The 23,639-nt window shown below is 55.9% G+C and overlaps 2 protein-coding genes across 4 annotated transcripts in view; one reads left to right on the top strand and one right to left on the bottom strand.

The window, feature by feature from the left end:
* Nucleotides 1-588: 588 nt before the first annotated feature.
* Nucleotides 589-12,366, bottom strand: ARID5A (AT-rich interaction domain 5A). 2 transcript variants are annotated; one of them, XM_086328197.1, is made up of 7 exons: nucleotides 12,284-12,366; nucleotides 5,327-5,439; nucleotides 3,822-3,954; nucleotides 3,443-3,495; nucleotides 2,898-2,995; nucleotides 2,537-2,696; nucleotides 589-2,160 (listed from the first exon to the last, which is right to left on the bottom strand). In XM_086328197.1, exons 1-7 carry the CDS (start codon nucleotides 12,285-12,287, stop codon nucleotides 943-945), a joined length of 1,779 nt encoding a protein of 592 aa, XP_086184323.1. In that variant the 5' UTR covers nucleotides 12,288-12,366; the 3' UTR covers nucleotides 589-942. The 2 variants fall into 2 exon arrangements, with proteins under 2 accessions (XP_086184323.1, XP_086184324.1); XM_086328198.1 differs by lacking the exon at nucleotides 3,822-3,954.
* A 5,103-nt stretch (nucleotides 12,367-17,469) lies between these two features.
* Nucleotides 17,470-23,639, top strand: part of NEURL3 (neuralized E3 ubiquitin protein ligase 3) — a 34,377-nt gene continuing 28,207 nt past the window's right edge. Inside the window, exon 1 of one of the 2 annotated variants that reach the window (XM_086328204.1) lies at nucleotides 17,470-17,673. The gene's annotated coding sequence lies outside the window, so the exon portion shown is untranslated. The remainder of the gene's footprint in view (nucleotides 17,674-23,639) is intronic. The other variant, XM_086328203.1, reaches the window with a different exon arrangement.

Below are 23,639 nucleotides of genomic sequence, written 5' to 3' on the forward strand. Positions count from 1 at the left end.
GATCCCCTTCATCCCCTTTCCCCTCCAGGCATCCCCGGTGGGAACCACCTGTGTCCCCACCCCGCACATGCGGCAGGCTAGTAGAAGGGCTCACCAAGAAGACTCGGCAGCAGCCCCCCAGGCTGGCATCCAGCACCAGGGCAGGCGATTCCAGCATCCTGCTCGCACCCTGAGCCCCAGGAGCGCTGCTGACAGCTGCAGGGCATCCATGTGGTTTAGCTCAGGGTGCTGGGTCACGCCCCAGTGCACAGCTCTGTTCCCCCACGTACTCCAGGGGAACCAGAGCAAGTCCCAGCCTCTCTGAGCCTCAGACTCCAATCTGCACCGTGAGGAAGGCAACAGCTGGTTGTCCCCAGACTCAACCAGCCCAGTGGGCTGAAGACACAAGCCGAAGGGCACAGCGTGCGGAGGTATGAGCTGGAGGCTGGGTTTGCACTGGCCCTGCTCTTTATCCCAGTGACAGCATCCCAGGCAGGAGTGGGTGCTGCACAGGTCCCTCTCCTTGGCTCCCCTATGGGTGGCGCTGCCCACGAGATCACCCCCGTCTCACTGCTCCTGCAAAGGTCCACACCACACACACCTCAGGGCTGCATGTATTCACTGGTGTTTTATTGGACTTTCCACGGGCAGCATGGACAGCTCCAGGGCCCTTCACCCGCCCCGATCCCTGCTCTGGGGCCCGGGCTGGGAGCTGTCCGCCTATGTCTTCTCCTGAGGCATGCCATCACTGGGCCCCAGCCCCTGGGCTCAGGCTGCCATCTTGAGAGGGAAACCCAGTTTGCCCAGGGCCTTTTTGGGCCAGGCTTCCCAGCCCGGGGCCCATCCCTGTCAGGCACAGGCGAGCTCTCCTGAGGAGGGGCTCCAGGCCAGAGCCCCCGGCAGTGCCTATCCACCCCAGGCTGAGGTCAGACCCTGACTGCACACAGCATGGCAGGCTCAGACCTACAGCTTGGTGTTGAGGTGGAAGGAGAAGTGGGGTGCTGTGTAGGCTGTGGCAGGCGGCACATGCCATGGAGACGAGGCCGGGCAGAGTCTGTGGCACAGGGCACCGTCAAAGGATGCTGGTGGGAGGTGCATCAGGCCAGCAGTCATGGGCGAGGGTGCTGTGGCGGCCAGCAGGTGGGCCGGGAAGGCAGGGATGACCAGGGGGCTGAAGGGGAGGGTGGCCTGGCCCTTTAAGGGACCCAGGGTGCCAGCGAAGTTCAGTGGGCAGCGCAGCATGGTACCCCTGTAGGCCTCCGGGAGGGCGGGGCCCAGCAGGCAGGAGACGGCCAGGTCAGGGCCCCTGGGCTTGGTCCCACACTCCTGGGCGTTCGCCTCCTTCAGAAAGGGAGACACTGCCCGCAGTTTTTTGCTGCCGTGGACCGAGCTGTCTTCCGCCAGGCTGCGCTTGTGGCCCAGGCCTGGGCTGCTCGGGAAGGTGGGCAGGGGCACGGGGCTCTCAGCGGGAACCTTGGTCATGGGGGACACCCAGCAGGCTTTGGGTTTGGGGTAGAGGCTGCCCTTTCTGGAGCTGCCCTTGTGGAATGCAGAAGGGCGGCCGGCATCCCCGCCCCACACCAGTGGGGGCTCTTTGGCTGGCAGCCCCTCCTCCTTGGCAGGGGGCCCCAACAACACCCTATCTTTAAGACTGGGGAAAAGGTCCCTGGGACGCTGGCTGATAGGCTTCAGCACCTCGCTGGGGTAGGCGTGGAAGCAGCCGGTGATGACGGGGGCCGACGGGCGAGGGCCTGCCTGTGTCTCCCCCCAGAGGCCGCCCCCAGGGGCCTGCCTTCCTTCCAGAGGTGTCAGCCGGTGCCTGGAGTCCTCGGCCAGCCCTCCTGGGCTCTGGGGACTCTCCAAGGGCGGGGCGGCTGGGGGTGCCTGGGGCTCCCCACCTGCCCCGTGGCGACAGCCCTCCTCCTGACACTGCAAGGCCTCCGCCTTGCTCACCTGGGCCAGGAGCTTCTTTTTGGCCAGCGGTGACATGATACCGTGTGTCCCTCTGCAGTAGAAGCTGGACAGGAGCCGTTTGTAGGCCTCAGGGCAGCCACTGGCACCCAAAAAGGGCAGAGAGGGCCCCGCGGCCGGGCCCCGCTGTTCCATGCCGTCTCTGGGTGTCTCCTGGCTAGGAAGCCTTGCCAGGTCAGGGGCATCTGTTTTGGTCTTTGCTGGCATCAGCTAGAATGAGAAAAGGCCAAGCCTCAGGGCTGGGGTGAGCCGTGCAATGCTGACCTGGGGACGTGGGGACAGGAGGGAGCCAGCCCTTCCAGCACCTTCGTGCAAAACTGTCAAAAGGCGTCCCATCCCCTGAACAGACACAGCTGGTGTCAGGACTTGGGGACTGGTGAAATGGGGTATAGATAGGACTCAGACTCCACATGTACCCCCAACTTGAGGGCCCTCAAGTAGTGAACCTCTCTATGACCCTTGCCCCCCGCCCGGTGCTGCCCTTGGGGGAGGGGGGTGTTCTGGGGGTTCCAGGCAGGGAGCTCTGCAGCCACAGTGAGCTGGTAGGGGGTGCTTTGAGAGGCATGGCATGGGGCTCAGAGCTCACCTGGTCCACCCGCTTCTCCTCCTTGACCTTCTTTGGCCTCTCAGTGGCCCCATCATCCCCCCGAGGCTCCTTGGCCATCTTGTACTGCTTCCTGGGCTTGGAGGGGGGCAGGGGCTTGTCATCCTCCCCCTTCAGGTGCCGCACGTATGGGAGGACCAGCCTGGGGAAGAACAAGGCATGTTGCCAGGGGGCCGGGCTGGCAGGAGGCTCCCACCCTCTAGGCCCACCCCAGCTTCCTCCCGGCCGAGACCGCCAACACCCCTGCCCGACCAGCACACAGACACCCCCAGCCACGGGGGCCGCCCCCGCCCCCAGCCCCACCGCCCAGCAGAGCTGCCGGGTGACGCCCGGGGCCTCACACCTCTCATAGTGGCGGCGCGTGCACGTGGCCGCGCTGGTGCTGCCCGGGCTGCCCCCCAGCTCGTCGTACACATTCTTCCAGAGGCGGCGGCCAGTCACCTGCAAGGGCGCCACGTCAGGGCACAGCTGGCGGGTGCCCCCTGCCTGCGGGGTCCCCGCAGCTCAGGGTCCCCACTCGGAGGCCGTTTCTAATTGCTTCTCTGCCAGCAGGGGCGGGGAGGTTGGAGGGGCCTCCCCTGGCCAGCAGCCAGCCAAGTCCCCCTCCCAGGGGCTGCCCGAGCACTGGCGCTTTGTGAGTGCAAGGACAGGACAGATGGAAAGGGTGATGATCTTGCTCGGAACAGCAAAGAACAGCGGGTAGGGCAGGTCCCTCCTCCCTGCAGCGCACAGGGAGCTGGGGAAAAGGCAGGGTTTGGACACTGCCTCATCCTCCTACCAACAGGAAAGGGCAGGTCTGCTGGGCTCCCTCTTTTCCCAAGGTCCCAGGGGCACAGCTGATGTGCTGGGAGACGCGGCAGGGTGAGGACTCAGAGGAGCCATCCTTACCAGTTCATAGGCCCCTAGCTTCTCCACGGCCTTGTAGATCTTCCACAGGTTAACTGGGGACAAAAGGGGGCGGGACCCCTGTCAGTCTTGGTGGGAGGAGGGGGCAGCCAGCTGCCTGTCCCCATGGCCCCGTCAGGCTGGCACAGAACCAGCACATACCCAGACAGGGCCACCAGGATGGCTGGGCAGACCGCACCCTGTGTGCTGGGGGCCCAGTGGCCTGTGAGGATGGACATCTGGCCGCACCCACTGCCAGGCCAGTGCCTGGAGAGGGGCAGCCTTTCTGTGTGCAACCCCTGTGGGCTGGCACGTCGGGGGTCGCCCAGAATGGAGGTCCCCTGCTGGGCCCCCCTCCCGTGCCTGCACCCCGGGGACGCACTCTGCTTGAAGCCGAGATGGGGCACCCTCTCGATGGGCGTGTGTCGCTCCTTCATGAACTTGTAGAGGCTGACCAGGAAGGCCTGCTCCTCCTCCTGCTCCTCCTCCCGCTCCCTGCCTGCCTCGGGGGGCTCCTGGGGAAAGAACACGAGGCAGTGGGATGAGCCCCCAGCTGGTAGGAGGCTGCGGAAAGGCGGAACCACTGGCTGCTGGGGAGGAAGGAGATGCATGGCCACCAACTCCAGGCTCCCAGAGGAGGGAGCAGACCCTCACACCCGACTCTGGGCTGCAGAGGTTGTTCCTGGGGTCAGAAGAACAGAGGTGTTCCACGTTAGCCCAGGACCCCAGGTCAGGATCCAAGAGGTCTGGTTACAGGGATGGCCATGGGAGCAGCCCTGCCCCTTCTCCAAGCTTCCGATCTTCTTCACCTGGCTCTAGGTTGTCACGTCGCCATCTCAGCTCCTCTACCAGACTCTGAGCTCCTGGAGGCAGGCTCTGTGGCCCCGGGGCCCCAGTGGCCCCTGTGGTCCAAACCAAAGGATGGTGTGTTCCATCTGTGTGGGGCCATTCCACCAGGCTTGCTTCCGTGGTCCGCCGTTCATGTGCTCAGCGTGGGGAGGAGAGACCCTGTCCTGGGCTCCAAAGGGCCCTTGTGTCCAATGTACAGGTCTTTTGGTTTCTGCTCCCAGTGGGAATTTCTCCTGATGCTCTTCCTGTGGCTGGTGGCTCAGGGCAGGGGCTCCTGTTGGGCTGGGGTTGGGGTCCCAGCTGGGGTGGCCCCAAACACGAGAGGGCTGGCAACCATCATCAGGGTGAGAACCGTGCAGAGAGCCATGTGTTCCAAAAATACTCTATTCAAAGTGTCATGACCGTAGCTTTGACTAATCAAAGACCTCTGGAAATAAACAAGCCAGCTTGCACGTTACCTATGAAATTGGAACACACTGCCATGCCTCAAAACGGAGGCACTCTGACCACTGCTCTTCAAACGAACATGCTTTTCTGTTCCTCTTCTCTGAACTCCAGGAAATCTGTTAAAACCTGTTCCCATTTGCAGCTCCCTCCAGCCTGTGCCTCCGAAGCAAATGGCCAAAGAGCATTGATGCAGAGGCTAATGGCTGCGACTGTGCTGGTCAGCGCAGCAGCGCCGATCTCACTACGGGACAGAAGGACGTACGTGCAGCTTAACATTGTAGAACAGAGCTTTACTGTCTCATAGATCAGGGCTCCAGGCCAGCCTCATGCAATAAAAGGGTTCTGCTGTGAAAACCAAGCCTGAAAGTCCAGCCAGAGGTGATGGGCAAGCCCTCCCGTCTGCCCAGCGCCCAGTCAAGGCCCCAGACAGTGGGGCTGTGCCCCTCTCTGGACTCTTTCAGGGTTGGGGGGGTTAGGGAACACATCTCCAGGGTGTCTCCAAGGTCACCTGGGAGGCTGCACACAGGTGGGGCAGGGTGAGGGAAGGGGCAGGAAAGAGGCCCCCAGTGGGGGAGGGGTGGCCCAACTCACCTCCAGGCGCACGGGGCTCTGGCTCCTCGGCTCACCATCGGGCTGAGGAGACACTGGTGGGTCTAGGGGCTCCCCTTCCTCTGACTGCTTCCTTTTCCCTTTGACCGGAGGTGCTGGGGGAAAAGGGCAGGGGAGAGTGAGAACATGAGATGCTGGCAGAGGAGTGGGTGGCAGGAGGGCAGCGTGGCATCCGAATGGCCTGGTGGGGGTCAGTGCTTGCCACCCTCTGCTTGTGGTGCCCAGCTGCCACAGGCGGCCTCTAAACCACACGGGTTCCCCTGACTCTGCCGCTCCCAAAGCCCCACCCATGCCACACCTGCCGGTTTTCCTTACTCCATTTAGCCCTCTTTCCAAAACTATGAAGGAGACCCTAAGTCACCCTGGGGTCAAGTCAGAGGAGGCTGGGGCCATGGTGCTCAGGGAAACTGTCTCCAAACCCCACCTCTCCACATCAGAGAGTATTTGCAGCGGCTCAGCCAAACTGGGAGCTAAGAGAGCTGCGGAGGCTCCCATGTTTGTGGGTCCTCAAAGCACCATGGGGGCCGCTGGGACCATAGACCCTCCACAAATTACCAAGAAGAAAGTTCCCATTTATGAAGCAGCCAAGCTTTTCTTAAGCATCCCTCATGATCCCGTGCATGCTTAGTCATGTCTGATTTGTTTGCAACTCCGGAGACCGTAGCCCACCAGACTCCTCCGTCCATGGGATTCTCCAGGCGAGAATACTAGAGTGGGTTGCCATGCTCTCCTCTAGGGAATCTTCCTGACCCAGGGATCAAACTCACGTCTCTGGCATCTCCTGCATTGGCAGGCAGCTTCTTTACCACTAGTGCCACCTGGGAAGCTCAGCAGAGTCCTAACTGCCCCTAATTAGGCCACATACTCCCCTCGCCTTCATGGCTCCTGGTGACCCTTCAGGTCTCACCTGACAAGCCCAAGCAGGTAGTGGGGGGCCCTTCCCAGCCCTCAGCCAAGCACAGCACTTCCCTCTAGTCATCCTCACCTCCTCACGCCATACAGATGGGGCCATCCAGACTGAGATGCCCATGGCTTAGCTGGCCTCCTGACAGCTTGGTGAGGCCGCCCAGCACCCCCACACAGCAGGTGGCAGGTAAGGAAAAATGTCTCCTCTGTCCATGGGATATTCCAGGCAAAAATACTGGAGCAGGTAGCCATTCCCTTCTCCAGGAGATCTTCCCAACCCAGGGATGGAACCCGGGTCTTCTGCATTGCAGGTGGATTCTTGACTGTCTGAGCCCCACAACAACCTGATGGAGGGCAGGGAGGAGCCAGGAGCTCAGTTCTCCTAAGGGCATCCTGTGAGTTGATGGCTGCAAAGACGTAGCCACTGGAAGCCGCTCTGGCCACGCAGCAGGTGATTGGCCGTGTGAGACCACCCTTTCTTTCCTCCTTTCTGTTCATGTTCCATGAACTGTCCTGGTTCACTCCAGCTCAGAAAATCCTTACTGCTGGGAACCTGCAAGATTCCTCCTCTGTCCCAGGTAGAAAAGAAACTAAGAACAAGAAACCTGGGCTTCCCTGGGGGCTCAGTGGTAAAGAATCCGCCTGCCGATGCAGGAGATACGGGTTCGATCCCTGGTCTGGGAAGATCCCACGTGCTGTGGAGCAACTAAACCTGTGAGCCAAAACTATTGAGCCTAGGCTCTAGAGCCGGGGGCGGGGGACCCACAACTACTGAAAGCGTCCAGCCAAGAACCTGTGCTCTTCAACAAGAGGAGCCACCACAGTGAGAAGCCTGCACTCCACAACCGCGGTGGAACCTGCTCACTGCAACTGGAGAAAAAGCCTGTGCAGTGACAAAGATCTAGCGCAGCCAAAAATAAAGAAGAAACCCGCAGCAGAGTGACCCTCGAGGCCAGCGATACCCAGGGGCCTGAGCCGTAGACCTCTGACTGCTGGACAGTGTCCCCTTGGGCGGCTGTTCACAGAAGTGCCACGCAGGTTCTCAGCTCTGTGTCCCTGGCCCTTTCATATGTATGTTCTTTCAGTGAGTCCCCGAGGGATCCCGTTTTAAAGAGATTGAGTTGCCTGCCTCCCTGGAGGACCACATTCAAAGCAAGGTCTGTCTGACCACCCGTCCCGGGCCCTGGCCTCGCCATCACTAAGGCTGTGGTGCTTATCACCAACATCCACAAGCTTCGATGGGGAGTCCAAATAAGCCTGGAAGAGAAACTGAGCCTAATGCTAATTGGGCCTGGGCCGTCCTTGCAGGCTGGCTCCTGATCACCGGAGACATAGCCAATCTCCAGAAATAACTGGGTACTAATCACTGACCCCTCCCATCCCTGACGGAAGCCTTTCCAACCGGGCCCTGGGCAACTCTGCACCTTCTTTCCTTCTGTGAATTGGGGCAGGGGTGGGGGGAAGAAAGACACTTGGGTCCTTTGCTAACTCTCCGTGAGTCCTGAAGCCTTCAGCTAATGGGCACGCCTCTGTCCCCCCAGCGTTTCTCCTTTCCCTTCCTGCCTTCTCTGCTCTGCTTTCACAACTTCTCTCCCTCCTTTCCTGAAGGGAAAATGCTCAGCTCCGAAGGACTCTCTCCACCTGTTCCTGTGACGAGGCTTCTCACTGGCACCCTCCTGCAGATCGGCGGGCCTCAGGGAAAGAAGGTGGTGGGACCAGGGCCCACTGGAATCACCAGGGAAAATTTAAAAGACATGGTGCCTGTCTCCCCCACCCTCCCCCAACATGAGTACGGCTTAAGGTCCTGCACGGGGCACCAAGGGTTTCCTGGTGGCTCCGCAGCAAAGAACCCGCCTGCCAATGCAGGAGACATGGGGTCCATCCCTGGGTCAGGAAGACCCCCTAGAGAAGGAAATGGCAACCCACTCCAGTATACTAGCCTGGGAAATCCCATGGACAGGGGAGCTTGGCAGGCTACAATCTGTGGGGTCACAAAAGAATCAGACAGGACTTAATGCCTAAACAAAAACAGGGGCTTCAGGGTTTCAAACTCCCCAGGGGCCTGAGAGGGCAGCCAAATTAAGGGCCACAGGGACAGAGCAGCCCTGGTCCCTCCTGCTTGGTTGCAGGGGGCCACGCTCTCCTAGGGAAATCTCCAGGACTTGGGCACTTGCGTCACCTGGGAAGGAGGTCACCATCTGAGCTGTTTGACCCCAGCAGAGACGGGGATGAGAGCCACAAAGGGAAAACACTCTGTCTCTGTGCTCTGTGCGCGGCCGAGTCCGGGGGAACCGGCCTCCATTCTCGCCCACCTGGGCCGCAGCCCTGGATGAGGGACGTGAGGAGAGTCTTCACCCTCCTTCCCCAGCCTGGTGCCCCTCATCCCGGCCACGTGGCCCGGCCCCGTCACGGGCAGCGCGCAGCCATGGCAGCAGCGTGGCTATGGCCGTTCCTGTGCCAGCAGTCTGCTTAACTCCACAGCTCTGTGGAAGCCAAGCTTAACCCTCGAACCCAAAACCAAGGCAGTGATGCCAGCAGTCTGCTTAACTCCACAGCTCTGTGGAAGCCAAGCTTAACCCTCGAACCCAAAACCAAGGCAGTGAAGAGGTTAATTTCAGTCACTAGCTGTGAAGGAGGAAGTTCCTGAAATGAAGCCCCCCTGCTCTCAAGCCACCACCCCCCCACCTCCACACTATGTACTTCACCATCTGAAACCAGTCTCTCCTAGGCCCCTGGTCTGGGCACTTCTGAACACTGGCTCACTACATCTTCCCAGCACCCAGTTAACAGATATTACAAGCTCTGAGGATCTGAGAGGCTCAGTAACACTGAGGTCACACAGCTTACTAGCGGCAAAGCTGGGATTTGCAACCAGTGCGGTATCCCTGTCTCAAGACACTGACTCCAAGGTGTAGAGTTTTCTAATGGGAGCAGGGAGACCCCAGGGCTTCCCTGGTGGCTCAGTGGTAAAGAATGTACCTGCCAATGCAGGAGATGAGGGTTCGATCCCTGGGTTGGGAAGATCCCCCAGAGAAGGAAAACGGCAAGCTACTCCAGTGTACTTGCCAGAAATGCCATGGAAAAAGGAGCCTGGCAGTCCATGAGGTCACAAAGAGTTGGACACGACTTAGCAACTAAACAATAATAAAGCGAGACCCCAGGTTCCTTGTATGTGCTCAGAGGGTGCAAATTGGCCGTCTCTCCCCAGGGGACCTGCAATGTCACACTGCAGCCCCCCTGTTAGTGTGCTCACAAGAACCTGGGCCTGTCCTCCCAGAGAAGCTGAAGGCAGACGAGGTGGGGCAGGAGGAAGGGTGGGGAGGGGGCTCTGACCCCACATAGGTTTCTGGCCTTTACTTCGTTCTCCCACCTATAAGAGGGGTCTGTTAGACCCAGTGGGCCCAATGTTCTATGCAGAATGAAGCGAGAAACAAGGCTCTCCCCCAAAAAAACCACAGGTGCTGTGGGTGTGTGTGTGTGTGTGTGTGTGTGCATGCGTGTGTGTGTGAGATCTGAGGTCTGTCACTCCGCTGTGTCTCAGTGCCTAGAGTTCTGCAGCTGCTTCATAAGCATGACCACTGATGGAGAGGAGCTGGGCTGCGCCTAGTTCAAGGCCTCTCTCCCTCTCTCTCTCTCTCTCACTCTCTCTCTCCCTCTCACTCTCTCTCTCCCTCTCACTCTCTCGCCACCCCCCTCCTGCCCCGCCTCTTCACTCTCGGTGTGATGGAAAGGAAGCGACACTTCCTTTCATGAAAAGTCACCCACTGGGAGCACCGTGTCAATTACTACAATAATGGTAACAGAGGCCTCAATAACAACAGGCAGACTCGCCACACCTTCTTGCCTGAGGTTGTTGGCTTAAGTTGCTCTTTGGCTTGAGTTGGAGCTGAAACAAAGACAACCTTTGAAGCAGCCAGTCCTCTCAGCTCGGAGTCAGCTGCCTGGCGGAGCAGTGGTTTGGGGAGGGGGGCCTGCCCAGGGCTGTGCTCCAGCCAGCATGGAGGACAGACGGACAACCTGGACACATGCAGCCCCCACCTGCCCTGCCTCTGTATCTCAGGGGAGGGAAGAGGGGCCAGGGTTGGGGAGTAGCTGGGGCCAAAGTGACAGCCTTGAGTGTAGAAAGGAGGGGGTGTGGGGCACCCCACAATGTGAAATGACCAACTCCCAGACCCCCGGGATCTGGTGGTCCTGAAAGACCCCGATCCAGGGTGGGGCTGAGTCCCCACTGTCTTGCCCTTCCAAGTCTGGGTGGTATCTGGTGATAAAAGTAACAGCTCCATCTCTGTACTGCTTCCTGTGTCCCCACCAAACCAGGCTGGGTGGCGGTGTGTCCAGACGTGGGTGAACAGTAGACGCACAGCCAGGACCAAGGAAGGCTGCCTGACTTCCGCCTGGGACACTCTTCTTTCTTTCTCCTGGTAGAGCTCTCCCAGAGTGGCTCTCGAAGCCCAGCCGGTAAAGCAAGGTCCAAGGTGGGTGCGGGCCATCCCAGGTCAATTTCCCACCTGGGAACAGGAGACCATTGGGAAGGGCGAGAGGGGCAGGGTCTCAGAGGCCTAAACTGTCCTCACTGTCAGACCAGGGCTGGTCTCTAAGCCTCAGTTTCTCAGACTGTAAGCCTCTCAGAGAGAGGGGCTGATTCTGTGAGGTCCTTTCTACCTCTGCCATTCCAAGTTCGAGGTCCAGGGTTTGGGGCTGTGGAACTCCACCCTGGTGACCCAACCCACTAGCTGCCATCTCTGCCCTAGCACGGCCTCTGGACACAGACCCCACACCCCCAACTTTGGTGCTCCAGCTGGGGCAAGAAGCACCTGTTATCCTCCCTTCAGCTCCGCGGACTTCTCTTGGCTAGCTGACGACCCCGCAAAGAAAGGGACCCTGGGTCTGGCCAGTACAGTGCCGCCAGACCCTCACCCTGAACCCTTGGGGGTCCGGCATCGGGCGATTTCCTCCCCTATTCCCAGCGTCCGTCCGGCTGGAGGCCTGAGGCCGGCGCGGCCGCACCCCCTGAACACTCTGCGCAAGGACCGAGACGAGGCAGCGATTCAGACTGAGCGAGCGCGAAGCCAAACGCTTCTCTCCTCACAGCCCGTGCGTCTCCGCTTTCCACCCCCTCCCCGCCCCCCATCACTCGCGGGTCCGCCACGCTGTCCCTTCTGTAGCCCCAAGAGAAGAAAAGAGACACAGGAGAAAGATGAGCGGATCAAAGAAGGCAGTTACTTCTTCCCTGCCGGGGGTTGGGAGTGGGAGGATACAGAGGAGGGTAGACAGGAGACAAGAAGAGGAGAGGCTACGGGGAAAAAAAAGAAAAAGGGGAAGAGGAAAGAGAAAGAGAAAGGGTCGGGGTCAAGAAGCCGGTAACCGCCGAAGGATCAGTACGACTCTCGGCTTAAAGAGGAACAGTTGATTCTTCAAAATGCATTGAGCAAGTTCTTCAAAACCAGCGCAGAGTCACTTTCAGGAAACGGCGGCCGCAGTGGAAAGCGCCCCGCGCGCCCAGCGGACCCGGTGCCCCTTCTCGGCGGCGCCGGCGGATTCTGAGAACCGCCGGGATGTGACGGCGGGGAGGGGAGAGGGGAGGGTGGGGGGCGGGGGTACTGCAGACGGAACTGCTGCGGACAGCTGTCACAACAAATTAGCTGAGACCAGCTCGAGATTGAAAACCACAGCAGGAAGTGGGATGACAGAACCGTACAGGACTTGGTAAATTTCAGTCAAGAGACGACGAAGAGAGTTTCGAGATAAACGCCCGGGAAGCCCCTTGGCCGCCAAAACTTTTTGTCTTTCCTTTTTTCGAACAGCGCGCGCCCGACACTAGGCTTTGGCTCCGGCTCGCTGCGGGAGGACGCGGGCGTCCCGGGCCAGACTACCTCCCCGCGCTCTCGCCCCCGAGTCCACTCCCAGCCCCCGCTCGCCCCCCAAGGCAGCACCGACCGCCGCGAGCGCCGGGAAAGACCGGGCGCCACAAACTCGCCCTCGCGAGGGGCCGCCCGTCCCGTCCCGTCCCGGACGCACCGCAGAGCCACTTACCCATGGCCCGGAGAGCGCGTGCGGCGCCACCACAGCACCCTCCTCGCGTTCCTCTCTCCGGACCCCGCGCTCCCCGCGCGACTGACCCAGAGGCGCCGCTCGCCGGCCACCTCCCCCCCGGCCCCGCCCCTGCCCGCCCCCAGCCCCGCTCTGGGCTCCGGTTGGTGGGTCCAACTCTTCCGCGAGGGATGGGGACCGCCTCCTCAGCCCGCAGAACTCTGGGAGCTGTAGTGTGTTCTCTCCCTCCACAGGCGCAGATGCTGCGGAGCTGGGCTCCTCACCCGGAGGGGCTGAGGCAGGACAGCCAGGAGTCACGGCTTCCTTGCGCCGCTGGAGGCGAAACTCGAGTCTTGGAAATGTCCTCTTTGGTCTTAAGCAGGGCACTGGGGTCTGGGTGGGGTAGCAAAGCGCTTCCGATTTTGACTTGAACTGGGTGGAAGACCTCTCCCATCTCCCTTCCAGCCCAGCTTAGAAGTAGAAATGGTTGGTGATAGCTAAACAAGGACCCCTTCCAAAGTAACAAGTCCTTGGCCAAAGCTCTGTGGGGGTCCAGAAATGCCTGGGGCAGGAAACCTGCTGACAGGGGCCCGTGTCCACCTATTTCTCAAAGACAGAGAGGGCAGCTACAAGGTGAGCAGTGGAAAGAGGGGGCATGATCCCTGCTTGGGGAGATGAGGCTTCCAGTGGAGTAGGGGTCTTAGGAGATGCTGAGCCAGCTGCAGCTGGGCTTCTGCCAGAGGGAGAAGTAACTCAGCCATATTCACCTCACAGAAGAGAAAACTTGGGTTTTCTCTTGGGTTTAAGAATTCAAGGTCTGATAGCATTGTTCACAATAGCCAAAGAGTGGAAGCAATCCAGTGTCCATTGATGGATGAATGGCTAAACTGTGGTATGTACTCAGTTGCACCCAAGTCTTTGCCGCTCTTTGGACCATGGCCCACCCAGGCTCCTCTGTCCATGGGATTTTTCAGGCAAGAATACTGGAGTGGGTTGCCATTTCTTCCTCCAGGGGATCTTCCCAACCCAGGGATCAAACACATGTATCCTTCATCTCCTGCATTGCAGGCGGGTTCTTTACTGCTGAGCCATCAGGGAAGCCCCTAAACTGTGGTGAAAGCGAAAGTCACTCAGTTGTGTCCGACTCTTTGTGACTCATGAACTATAAACTCCGTGGAATTCTCCAGGCCAGAATACTGGAGTGGGTAGCCTTTCCCTTCTCCAGGGGATCTTCCCAACCACCCAGGTCTCCTGCATTGCAGGCAGATTCTTTACCAGCTGATCCACAAGGGAAGCCCAAGAATCCTGGAGCGGATAGCCTATCCCTTCTCCAGGGAATCTTCCCAACCTAGGAATCTAACTGGAGTCTCCTGCATTGCAGGTGGATTCTTTACCAACTGAGCTATCAGGGAAGCCCAAAACTGTGGTATGTACATACAGTGAAATATCACTCAGTCTGAAAAAGGAAGGAAATTCTCACGTGTTCCACAACATGGATGAACCTTGGAGACAGTATGCTAAGTAAAATAAACCAGACACAAGCTACAAATACTGTATGATTCCACGTATATAAAGTACTTAGAGTCAAAGTCATGGAACAAATAGTATAGAATTATGGTTGCCAGGCTTCCCTGGTGGCTCAGATGGTAAAGCATCTGCCTGCAATGCAGGAAACCCGGGTTCAATCCCTGGGTCGGGAAGATCCCCTGGAGAAGGAAATGGCAACCCACTCCAGTACTCTTGCCTGGAAAATTCCATGGACGGAGGAGCCTGGTAGGCTACTGTCCATGGGATTGCAAAGAGTCGGACATGACTGAGTCACTTCACTTCACTTATGGTTGCCAAGGGCTGGGGGGAGGGAAGCGGGATAGGGAGTTAGTATTTAATAAGGCTTGGAGAAGGCAATGGCACCCCACTCCAGTACTCTTGCTTGGAAAATCCTATGGATGGAGGAGCCTGGTAGGCTGCAGTCCATGGGGTCGAGAAGAGTCCAACATGACTGAGTGACTTCACTTTCACTTTTCACTTTCATGCATTGGAGAAGGAAATGGCAACCCACTCCAGTGTTCTTGCCTGGAGAATCCCAGGGACGGGGGAGCCTGGTGGGCTGCCATCTCTGGGGTCGCACAGAGTCGGACACGACTGAAGTGACATAGCAGCAGCGGCAGCAGCTCAGATGGTAAAGACTCTGCCTCCAAAGCAGGAGATCTGGGTTCGATCCCTGGTTCTGGAAGATCCCCTGGAGAAAGGAATGGCAACCCACTCCAGTATTCTTGCCTGGAGGATTCCATGGGCAGAGGAGCCTGGCAGACTACAGTAGATAGGATTGCAAAGAGTGGGACATGACCGAGTGACTAACACACACACACATTTAATAAGCACAGATTTTCAGTTTTGCAAGATGAAAAATTTCAGAAGATGGATGGTGGTGATGGTTGTGCAAAAATGTGGATGTACTTGCCGTCCCTGAACTGTATGCTTAAAAATGGTTAAAATGGTAAATTTCATGTAATGCATATTTTTCCACAATTTGAAAAAAGAGCCAAGGTCTCACATGTGGACTTGAACCCTGTCCTAACACAGAGTAAGCAACCACAAATTGTTGATTAGTTTTAATACAAACAGCACTATGCATTTCCTAATTTTACACTATAAAACTGAGGCTCCAGAGGATTAATTAGCTCAAGTAAGACAGCTGGTAAATGGTGGAGCTGAGCATCCGAGCTCCAGTCAGGCCCCCTTGGTCACTCCCCTCAGCGTTTCTTGGCAGTGCTATTAACTGAATCAGGGAACACAGCCTGAGAAGGAGAAAGTGTGAAGGGGAAGACTTGAGTGCTGGTGAGGACACGATGGAACAGTGAGATGTCCAGCGATAGCTGGCAGTGAGGCCTGGAATCCATGACAAAGTGCCGACTGGAAACAGCTGGTTAAGGAGCCCTAGGACCCGTGCGTTCACCAACCCTGTTTGCACTCATCACCCAGCCATCGCCCTAAACAAGTGGCCCAGGGTTGTAGTTTGGTGACCCTGAAACTCTCCCTCATCCTTGGGCTCTGGGATGGAAGAACTCTCCAGGCTCAGTTCAGAGTGGACAGCACGTGGGCTCCCTTGTCTACCTCATAATGGGTCATTGTATAAAAGTCTATGCCTGCAGATTTGGTAACAGACACATCGTCAACAATAGTAACTGCCTCTAACAATCATTATAACAGTGATTATGATAGTGCCCCCACACTTCCCAGTTTATAAGCCCTCCAGGAGACCTGAGGCTGTGTTGGCAGATGCTGTGGTAGAAAAGCTTTGTCCATTCTTTTTTTTTCGGTGGCAGGGAGCCACAGCTTGCAGGATCTTAGCTCCCATACCAGGGATCGAACCCTTGCCCTCGGCAGTGAAAGCTCTGAGTCTCGACCACCGGACTGCCATCCTATTAGGACTGTTTGCCCAAGGTTTGGGGTAGAGGCCTAGGCACTACCTTCAGCATCCCAGTCTAGGCCAACCCCACCCTCCCAGGCTGAATAGACTCATTGCCTGACAAAGCAGCAGATCATCCCACACAGGACAGAGTTATTCTGCCATCCCAGGCAGTCGAACACACTCTTACAGACAGTGGCTGTTGTGCAAAGCCTCAGCAAGTCAACACCTGCCTGTGTCAACCTGGGAACAATATGATCTAAATTTAATTGCCTCCTGAGGCAACTGTTTGCAATAGAAAGTAATTTACAACAGCCAATAAATCTTGCAGAGGAATGACATCTCCATTTGCTTCCCTAAAATCAAACATGCCTGTTGGTCAAGCCACTATCTGATATACCTTCACCTCCTACCCACAGCTACCCTCCTCCTGCATTATCTAACCATCAGATCCGGCCCCTGATGGCATGAGAGAAGTCGCCTGGGCCCTCCATGTCCTGCTGTCTCAAATAGATTAATTAAAAAAAAGAAAAACCCACGAATGCATTCTTCCCATAAAGACATTACAAATAAATCATTTCTCTCTGACACCATTCCAAATTCAGTTCCCTCCCCAACCTAGAGATAAGGACTCTTATCCCATTGGGTGGGCTTCCCAGGTGGCACTGTTGGTGAAGAATGTGCCTGCCAACGCAGGAGACATAAGAGACGTGGGTTCGATCCCTGGGTTGGGAAGATCCCTGGACAAAGGCATGGCAACCCACTCCAGTATTCTTGCCTGGAGGATCCCATGGACAGAGGAGCCTGTGGACTATAATCCATGGGGTTGCAAAGAGTCAGAAGCAACTGAGCATCAGATTGGGTAAACTCTTCCGGAACTTTCCCTATGTATTTTCATAAATACATGGTGTAAAAAAACACGTAAATTTATGTGTGCTTTTAAAAAGTGATTCCATTCTAACTGTTCTATTCTGCAACTTGATTTTTTTGTCCAACAATACGTCTTGGAGAACCCTCTCTGTTAGAACACAGATCTATTTCTCTCTTGTAGCTGCTAGACTGCACGTCTGGTACGGATGTATAGCAGTCTTTATTTCATCCCCTCTTCATGGTGCTTGGTCTTTTTGCAATTACAGGAACCTTCCAAGAACATTCTGGACCCCCTTAGAACATTTGCAGGGCTCTGTAACTTACAAAGGAGTCCCAGAGATTGGCCTTTCTGCTTTCTCCTAGCCTCTGTCCCCAAGACTCGGCATCCCTTGCTGGCCCAAATCTAGGAAGAAAACCTGGTCTTGGGAGGGGTGGTCCTCATCCTGGAGCTCTCAGAGCTGGAGGGACTGTTCACGAGCTTCTTCCCACCTGGCCTCATTCTGGAGAGGAGGCCAGCAGGCCCAGAGACGTCAGGCGAGTTTGAAGGAGGTCACACAGCAAGTCCGTGTTTTTGCTCTTGCTCCTGCGACCCACAAACACATCCAGCATGCTCAGTCAGTTTTCTGCTCTGGGAAGCTCCGTTCCCAGGCTCCAGCGGTGGCAAAAGGCCCCCAGGGCTTTGTTTTCAAAGGAGAAATGAATCGGGAAGTATTTTTAAGTGCCGCCCCGCCTGGCTCCTGCCTTGCTCCCTCGTGCCCTAGCTGTCCAGGAAAGGCCAGCTTCACAGTGGCATCCGCAACTCATGGAAAACAACAAACGCCCAAAATAGATGATACCCAAGCTCAGGAATGGAAAGAATTGGCTCATGGCTTCAAACGCCTCTTTTAGAAAAAGGCAAGAATAGCTTTCGGCATTTGGGGAACTGCTGGAGGTGAGGGAGGGGGATCTGAGAGCTTTGGTCACTTTTTTTCACCTCCCCCTCCCCCCACCCCCATGTGAACACTTAGCTTCCCCAGCTCGATCCACTCTGGGAGCACATCCACACCTGGCTGCTGCCGGAAACTGGAGGAAACTGGAGATGCCACGTGATTCTTATGCTTCTTGAGCCTGAAAGGTAACGGTCGAATTCCTATGTGTGTCTGTGTTGGTGGGAGGGCGGGAGGGTGGGGGAGGGTGACAGGGAGAGAAAATGTGGATTTTCATCCCCACTCAGATAGCCCAGCTGCTGTGTGACCATCTGCAAGTCACTTGACCTCTCAGAACCTCCAGTTCCTCACTGGCAAAGCAGGCATAATGATTCATTTATTCACTCATCTGACATTTGTTATGACCCAGCTCTGTGCCAGCACTGGACTAGAGACTGGGGGATATGGCCATGACCAGGACAAAGCTCTGATCTTGTGGAGCAAAATATACAGCCCTTGACAACCTTACAGGTGATGAGAATCAGCCATTGCTTCTTCAGACAGTTCCAAAGTCACTCAAGGCCTGGTGCCAGAGGGGTGACAATACCTTTGACCAGTGTTTATCAGGTACTGAACCTAGCGTCTTACATGGATTATTTCATTCAGTGTCACCCAGCCCTATGAAGTGGCCACTATATATTTATCCCTATATTACAGTTGAAGACATCAAGCAGTAGAGAGTAAATGCTGGACGAGGTAATAAAGAGAGGCCAGCTCCCTGTTAAGCGCTGGATACCTGGACAACCAAAGCCTGGTTCCTTCTTTATGACACAAAGTAGTAAGTCTAGACTGGAGGTCAGTACAAATGCACTGGACAAAGGTTTTTAAAAAAAACAAAACAAAAACAAAACCACGGGGTCTGTATAGAGCTTTTTTTAAAAATGTATTTTAAATTGGAGGATAATTACAATATTGTGTTGGTTTCTGCCATACATCAACATGAATGTGCCATAGGTATACATGTCCCCTCCCTCTTGAACCTCCCTCCCACTACACCCCACCCTACCCTTCTAGGTTGTCACAGAGCATCAGATTTGAGCTCTGTTCATCAAACAGCAAATTCCTATTGGCAGGCTATTTAATATATGGTAATATATATATTTCAATGCTACTCACTCAATTTGTCCCCCACTCCTTCACTCAGAAGTCTGTCCTTTATGTCTGCCTCTCCTTTGAAAGTGAAAGTGAAGTCGCCCCGTAGTGTCTGACTCTTTGCGACCCCATGGACTGTAGCCCGCCAGGCTCCTCCATCCATGGGATTTTCCAGGCAACAGTACTGGAGTGGGTTGCCATTTTCTTCTCCAGGGGATCTTCCCTACCCAGGGATCCAACTCAGGTCTCCTGCATTGCAGGCAGACTCTTCGCCCTCTGAGCCACCAGGGAATCCCTTGCTGCCCTGCAAATAGGTTCATTGGCACCATCTTTCTAGATTCCATATATGTGTGTCAATATATGATATCTGTTTTTCTGACTGACTTCACTCTGTATTATAGGCTCTAGGTTTATTCACCTCATTAGAACTGACTGGCAGCACTATTTACAATAACTAGGACATGGAAGCAACCTAGATATACATCCACAGATGAATGGATAAAGAAGTCGTACGGAGCTTTTGCTCTCATTTTAAAATCAGCTTCTGGTAACCCTTCATTTCCCTGGTGTATGACTGTCTCCCATTTGACAGATGAGTAAACCGAGGCTTGCAGCGCTTAAGTGCCTCTTCGGAAGACTGCACAGACTGCACGATGGGAGCTTCTTACTACCTGCAGGTTCCCCGGACTCTCTGGCGGGAGCGGGGGCGGAGGCGAGAGGGGGTCGCGCCCCAGGGCAGGAGAGAACTACATCTCCCAGGATGCCATGCGAGGGGCGTGGAGGGGTGGAGCCGCCGCGAGCCCACGGCAGTCATTTCTTGGTATTTAAAAAAAAGTAGCAAAAGAAAAGAAAGAATCAAAGCCTCAAGCGTCACGTCTAGGAATAGCGTCGGAGCCAGGCCAAGTCATTATAGACGATGAGTAATCCGGTTAAGTCATTTCTCTAAACGCCATTCCTTGTAAGAGAATTAAAATATCAGCTTACATCAGTCGGGGAGAGGCAGGCTCCAGGGGCCCGGGGCGGGAGCGCTGCCAGGAGGGGGCGCGGCTGGCGCGCCTCGGCCGCTCCGCTCGGTCTGGGGCAGCGGCTGGACGCCAGCGACCGACAGCTGGGCCCTGGGCTCGGCCTGACAGCCAGCTAGGGGGCGGCGGGGGAGCCACCCTCCAGGCCTCAGTTTACCTTCTTGTTAAGAGCTTCTAGGAAAGTTTGGGCTGCCTCCTTTCAAGAGAATCAGTGTCCCTTGTGGGGATGGACCTGCGAGGTGAATCAGGCTACTAGGCCAGATGGGAATGGGGTTTCTTTTTCTTCAGTGTCCCCTCTTTCTGTCAGATTCCAAAATTCCTATCTTGACAGCTGCAGGAGCAAAGAGCTGATGCTGGGAAAGATTGAGGGCAGGAGAAGAGGGTGACAGAGGATGAGATGGTTGGATAGCATCACCGATTCAATGGACATGAGCTTGGGCAAACTCCAGGAGATGGTGAGGGACAGGGAAGCCTGGCGGGCTGCAGTCCATGGGGTCGTGAAGAGTCGTCGGACATGACTTGGGTACTGAACAGCAACAACAACCAGTGGGGGTCGGGGTGGATCTGGATCTCCTGGAGGTGTGAATTTTGTCCTAGACTTGCAGGAGTCATCAAAGCATCTTGAGATGAGGATTGCAATGAATTTAGGGAGGGTGAACTGATCCAGAAGCTGACCCTAAAACCTGTCCCCTAAATCCCTCTCCAGGTCCAACAACATAAGCTGGGTCCTGGTAGTGAGCCGGACACTCATCTCTCCCTCGGTGACCCTCACGTGGACCCTTGGCAGATAAGGGCACTGGGGCCCGGAACCTTCCCACTGGCTTCCCACGCCAGTCCCCAAAGCGGTAGAGAGTAACTCAAGCTTACAGATGAACGCTTGAGGCAGCCTCTGAGCAACTTACACACGTTCACACTTGCAATGAATCAGGCACTTTTGAAATTCCCTTTTGACCAAAGGGCAGAGAGAAACCGAGAGGTTCTCAACTTCCTAAGAAGCTGCACTGGCTCAGCCAGTCCACTAAAACAGGAAGCTCCAAGGCTCTGGAGTCAGGCCGACTGCTCCCCAGTCCTGGCACCCTCACTTGCAGATGACCTTGGATGAATGACTCACCATCTTTAGTCTCCGATTTTCCCACGTGTAAAACGGGATTAGCAATACCTACCTTGTGAGATTACTGTGACAGTTAGAAATAACGTAGACCTTTAACAAATGGTCATTCTGTTGTGCTGGTGTTATGTGAAAACAGCCTCCGACCAAGCAGATTCTGCGTGCATCTGAGCCTGTAGAAGTAAATGCTTAAATAACCTGCTCCCCCAAACCCAACCGTCTCTTAGCACAGCAGTCACCTTCCCTGCATCAGGGGGCCGAGCCCTTGGCACACCATTGGCTCCTCTGCACAGTCCTGCCTGTGTGCACCCCAAGCCCTGGCCTTAGCGACCTGAGCTGGACCCTGAGACCCCCCACCTGACCAGGTTTTCTAGGTTTACAGCTAGTAGCTTCAAGGTCCTGAGCTCCCCAGTTGGGGTCTTCACATTTGGCCAGGATGTTGGGAGGAATTATGGTCGAGGTGAATGATGTAGCTCTAACCTGAGCAGATCCATTAACTCCTTCCATGCTGGAAGCCTAAGCTTGGATGGGTGGGGTGGGGTGGGGGTTGCTACTCTAATTACTTCTCCTACTCAGTCCCCTAGCGGCTTCAGAGTCTCCCAAACCCTGACCCACACAGATCTCTGCAAGAGGGAGATTCCTCACTCACTCTGATGAGTGAGGCTTCCTGTGACTGAGTGGCATCTGCCTCCTGTGCAGAGTGGGAAAAGCGACCTGCATTCTCCATAAGAAGACCAAATGCGCCAGGACTTCCCTGGCCGTCCAGTAAGACTCCAAGCTTCCAATACTGAGGGTGCAGGTTCTATCCCTGCTCAAAAGTTTTGTTTTGTTTTAAAAAATAAAACCCGAGTGCCCCAAATCAGTTCAGTTCTTCATGCTCAGTCTTCTCATCTGTAAAATGGTCATGGCACAATAAAAGCCCTCACATCTGCTAGTGCAGTTATAGGCACTAGATAAGTTATTTCTTATAAACAGCTTAGAAGTGTGTTTGGTGGGAAGGCAGATCTCCATAAATATTAGCTCTTATCCAGAACCAGGACCAAGCAGAAGGCATGGGGTGAGCCAGGGCTAGGGGAAGGACACAGGAAACCTGGGTTCCACGGACCCATGGGACATAGCAGATAGTGGTCCTGCCCACCCACCCCACCTTCCCTTCTGCTGCTGCTGTGTGTCAATGTGTCAAATTTTGTTGCCTTTAGGGCTTTTTTTTTTTTTTTTAAATTAAACACGGGCTGCCTGAAAACCCTAATATTCTGGTTAAGTTTTGAAACAGCTCAGAAATCCCCTCCTCTTGTGAGTCAGAGGCAGGAGCATTAAGCAGAACTGCCAGTGGGGTGCTGCGCAGAACTGCAAAATAACAGCTGGGCAGCCCTGTGGCCCCAGGGAGCTGAAATAGGGGCTCAAAAATATTGGGGTGCGCTGGCGTGGCACGAAGGCCGGAAGTCCCTGGGGGTGGGGGTGGGGCACACTAAAGCCCCAAAGGATCGCCATGCCCACCCCCTGACATAAAAACAACTCGGAACGGTTCAATTAGTGTAAGGAAGTCTCACAAGACTGGCTTTTCCCGGAACGGCGATTTCGATGCTCGCCTGGAAATATCAAATCCTTTCCAAGCATTTTTCTTTTTTCTATTTTGGTGCCTTAAGCACGTGCTTGGGGAAGTGATGGGTAGTTTTCTCTTTCCAACCCAGCCCGCGCGCAGGGGTCTTTACCGACCCGCTCCGGGGAACTTGCGTCCCGCCTCGCCCACCCATCCTCTGCTCGGCTCCGCCGGGGCGCGGTGGGAGGAGGGGCGGGCTGCGGTGTCCGCGGGGGGCGCCGCCCTGGGGATGCGGGGCGAGGCAACGGGGCGGGGTGGTCGGTCCGAGCGCCCGCTCCCCTCCCCCTGGGCTCGCTGAGCCGCTGAGCCGAGTTGGGGAAGGCGGGCGGGCGGGGGTTTCGGAAAGCGCTTTCCATGCTCGGCCGGATCTGAGTCAAAAAGGGGGAGCTTGTTCAAACCGAAAGAATAATTCGGTTAGCCAAGGCCGCCAATATTTCTCTGCGCCCAAATTATTGCTAGGCAGGGAGAGCCTGAGCCGGAGCATCGCTGGCCCCTCGGGCCTCGCTGAAAGCCCCGGCCTCCCCGCTGCCTCCCCACCATAGTTCCTCTTTTTTCCCAGAAAAGGGACCAGGGGGCACGCCTCCTCCAGGCCCACAGGCTCTGCCAAGTACCCAGGGCCATCCAGACCCTCCTGAGGCCCAGAGGATCGGGGGCCGGCAGAGATGAGTGAGACCTCTCTCACCTGCCCTGGTCCGCCCTTCTCAGGTGGATCAAGAGGTCCCTCGTGCCTCTGAGCACTTGCACCCTCTGTTCCCTGTATTGTTCCCTCCCCACCAGCTTGCAAGTTCTTGAACATCCTCCTAGGGGTAGAGATGTGAAGCTTTTCAGAAAATTTTCTGAAAGTCTCATATTGACACTCCTGGGGCCTCTACTAGGTCTTAGAACAGGCCTGGCTTCCCATCATAGAGACCTGCTTGAAACCAGCTTGAAAAGAACCCCCAAGTAGATTCAAAATCCCCCCTACAGGCCCCCATGCCTTGATTTCACTCCCAGGCATCTTTGCTTAACAGGGCTCACACTCTGGCCTGCATCCCTAGTGGACACAGTAAGGCCCAAATTAACAAGGCTTTTTGAACTGACCTTTGAATAGAGAGAGAAATGTTGATCTATATGTAGGAGCTAATGATTTTCTTTTTTTTCAGGCTGGCCTCTCAGTGAGGAGTGGGCTAGGGAGGGCCCAGGGGTTCTTCGTGGATTCTAACCTCTCAGACTCAGCTTCCCCAGCCTTTGTGGTCACAGAGACTCTCTGGCTGGGCCTGAGTTCATTCTGACCTTAGGACAGGTGTGGAAAGG

The sequence above is a fragment of the Bos grunniens genome, chromosome 11, assembly GCF_055505025.1.
Source record: "Bos grunniens cultivar Pamir isolate PY7600 chromosome 11, Bosgru_T2T1.0, whole genome shotgun sequence".
Classification (NCBI taxonomy): Eukaryota; Metazoa; Chordata; class Mammalia; order Artiodactyla; family Bovidae; genus Bos; species Bos grunniens.

Excerpts from the sequence above, each read along its gene's own strand:
- ARID5A (XM_086328197.1), bottom strand. Across the intron at positions 2,697-2,897 it reads ACGCGCCGCCACTATGAGAG|GCTGGTCCTCCCATACGTGC; the intron begins GTGTGAGGCCCC and ends GTTCTTCCCCAG. Across the intron at positions 2,161-2,536 it reads AGGAGAAGCGGGTGGACCAG|CTGATGCCAGCAAAGACCAA; the intron begins GTGAGCTCTGAG and ends TTCTCATTCTAG.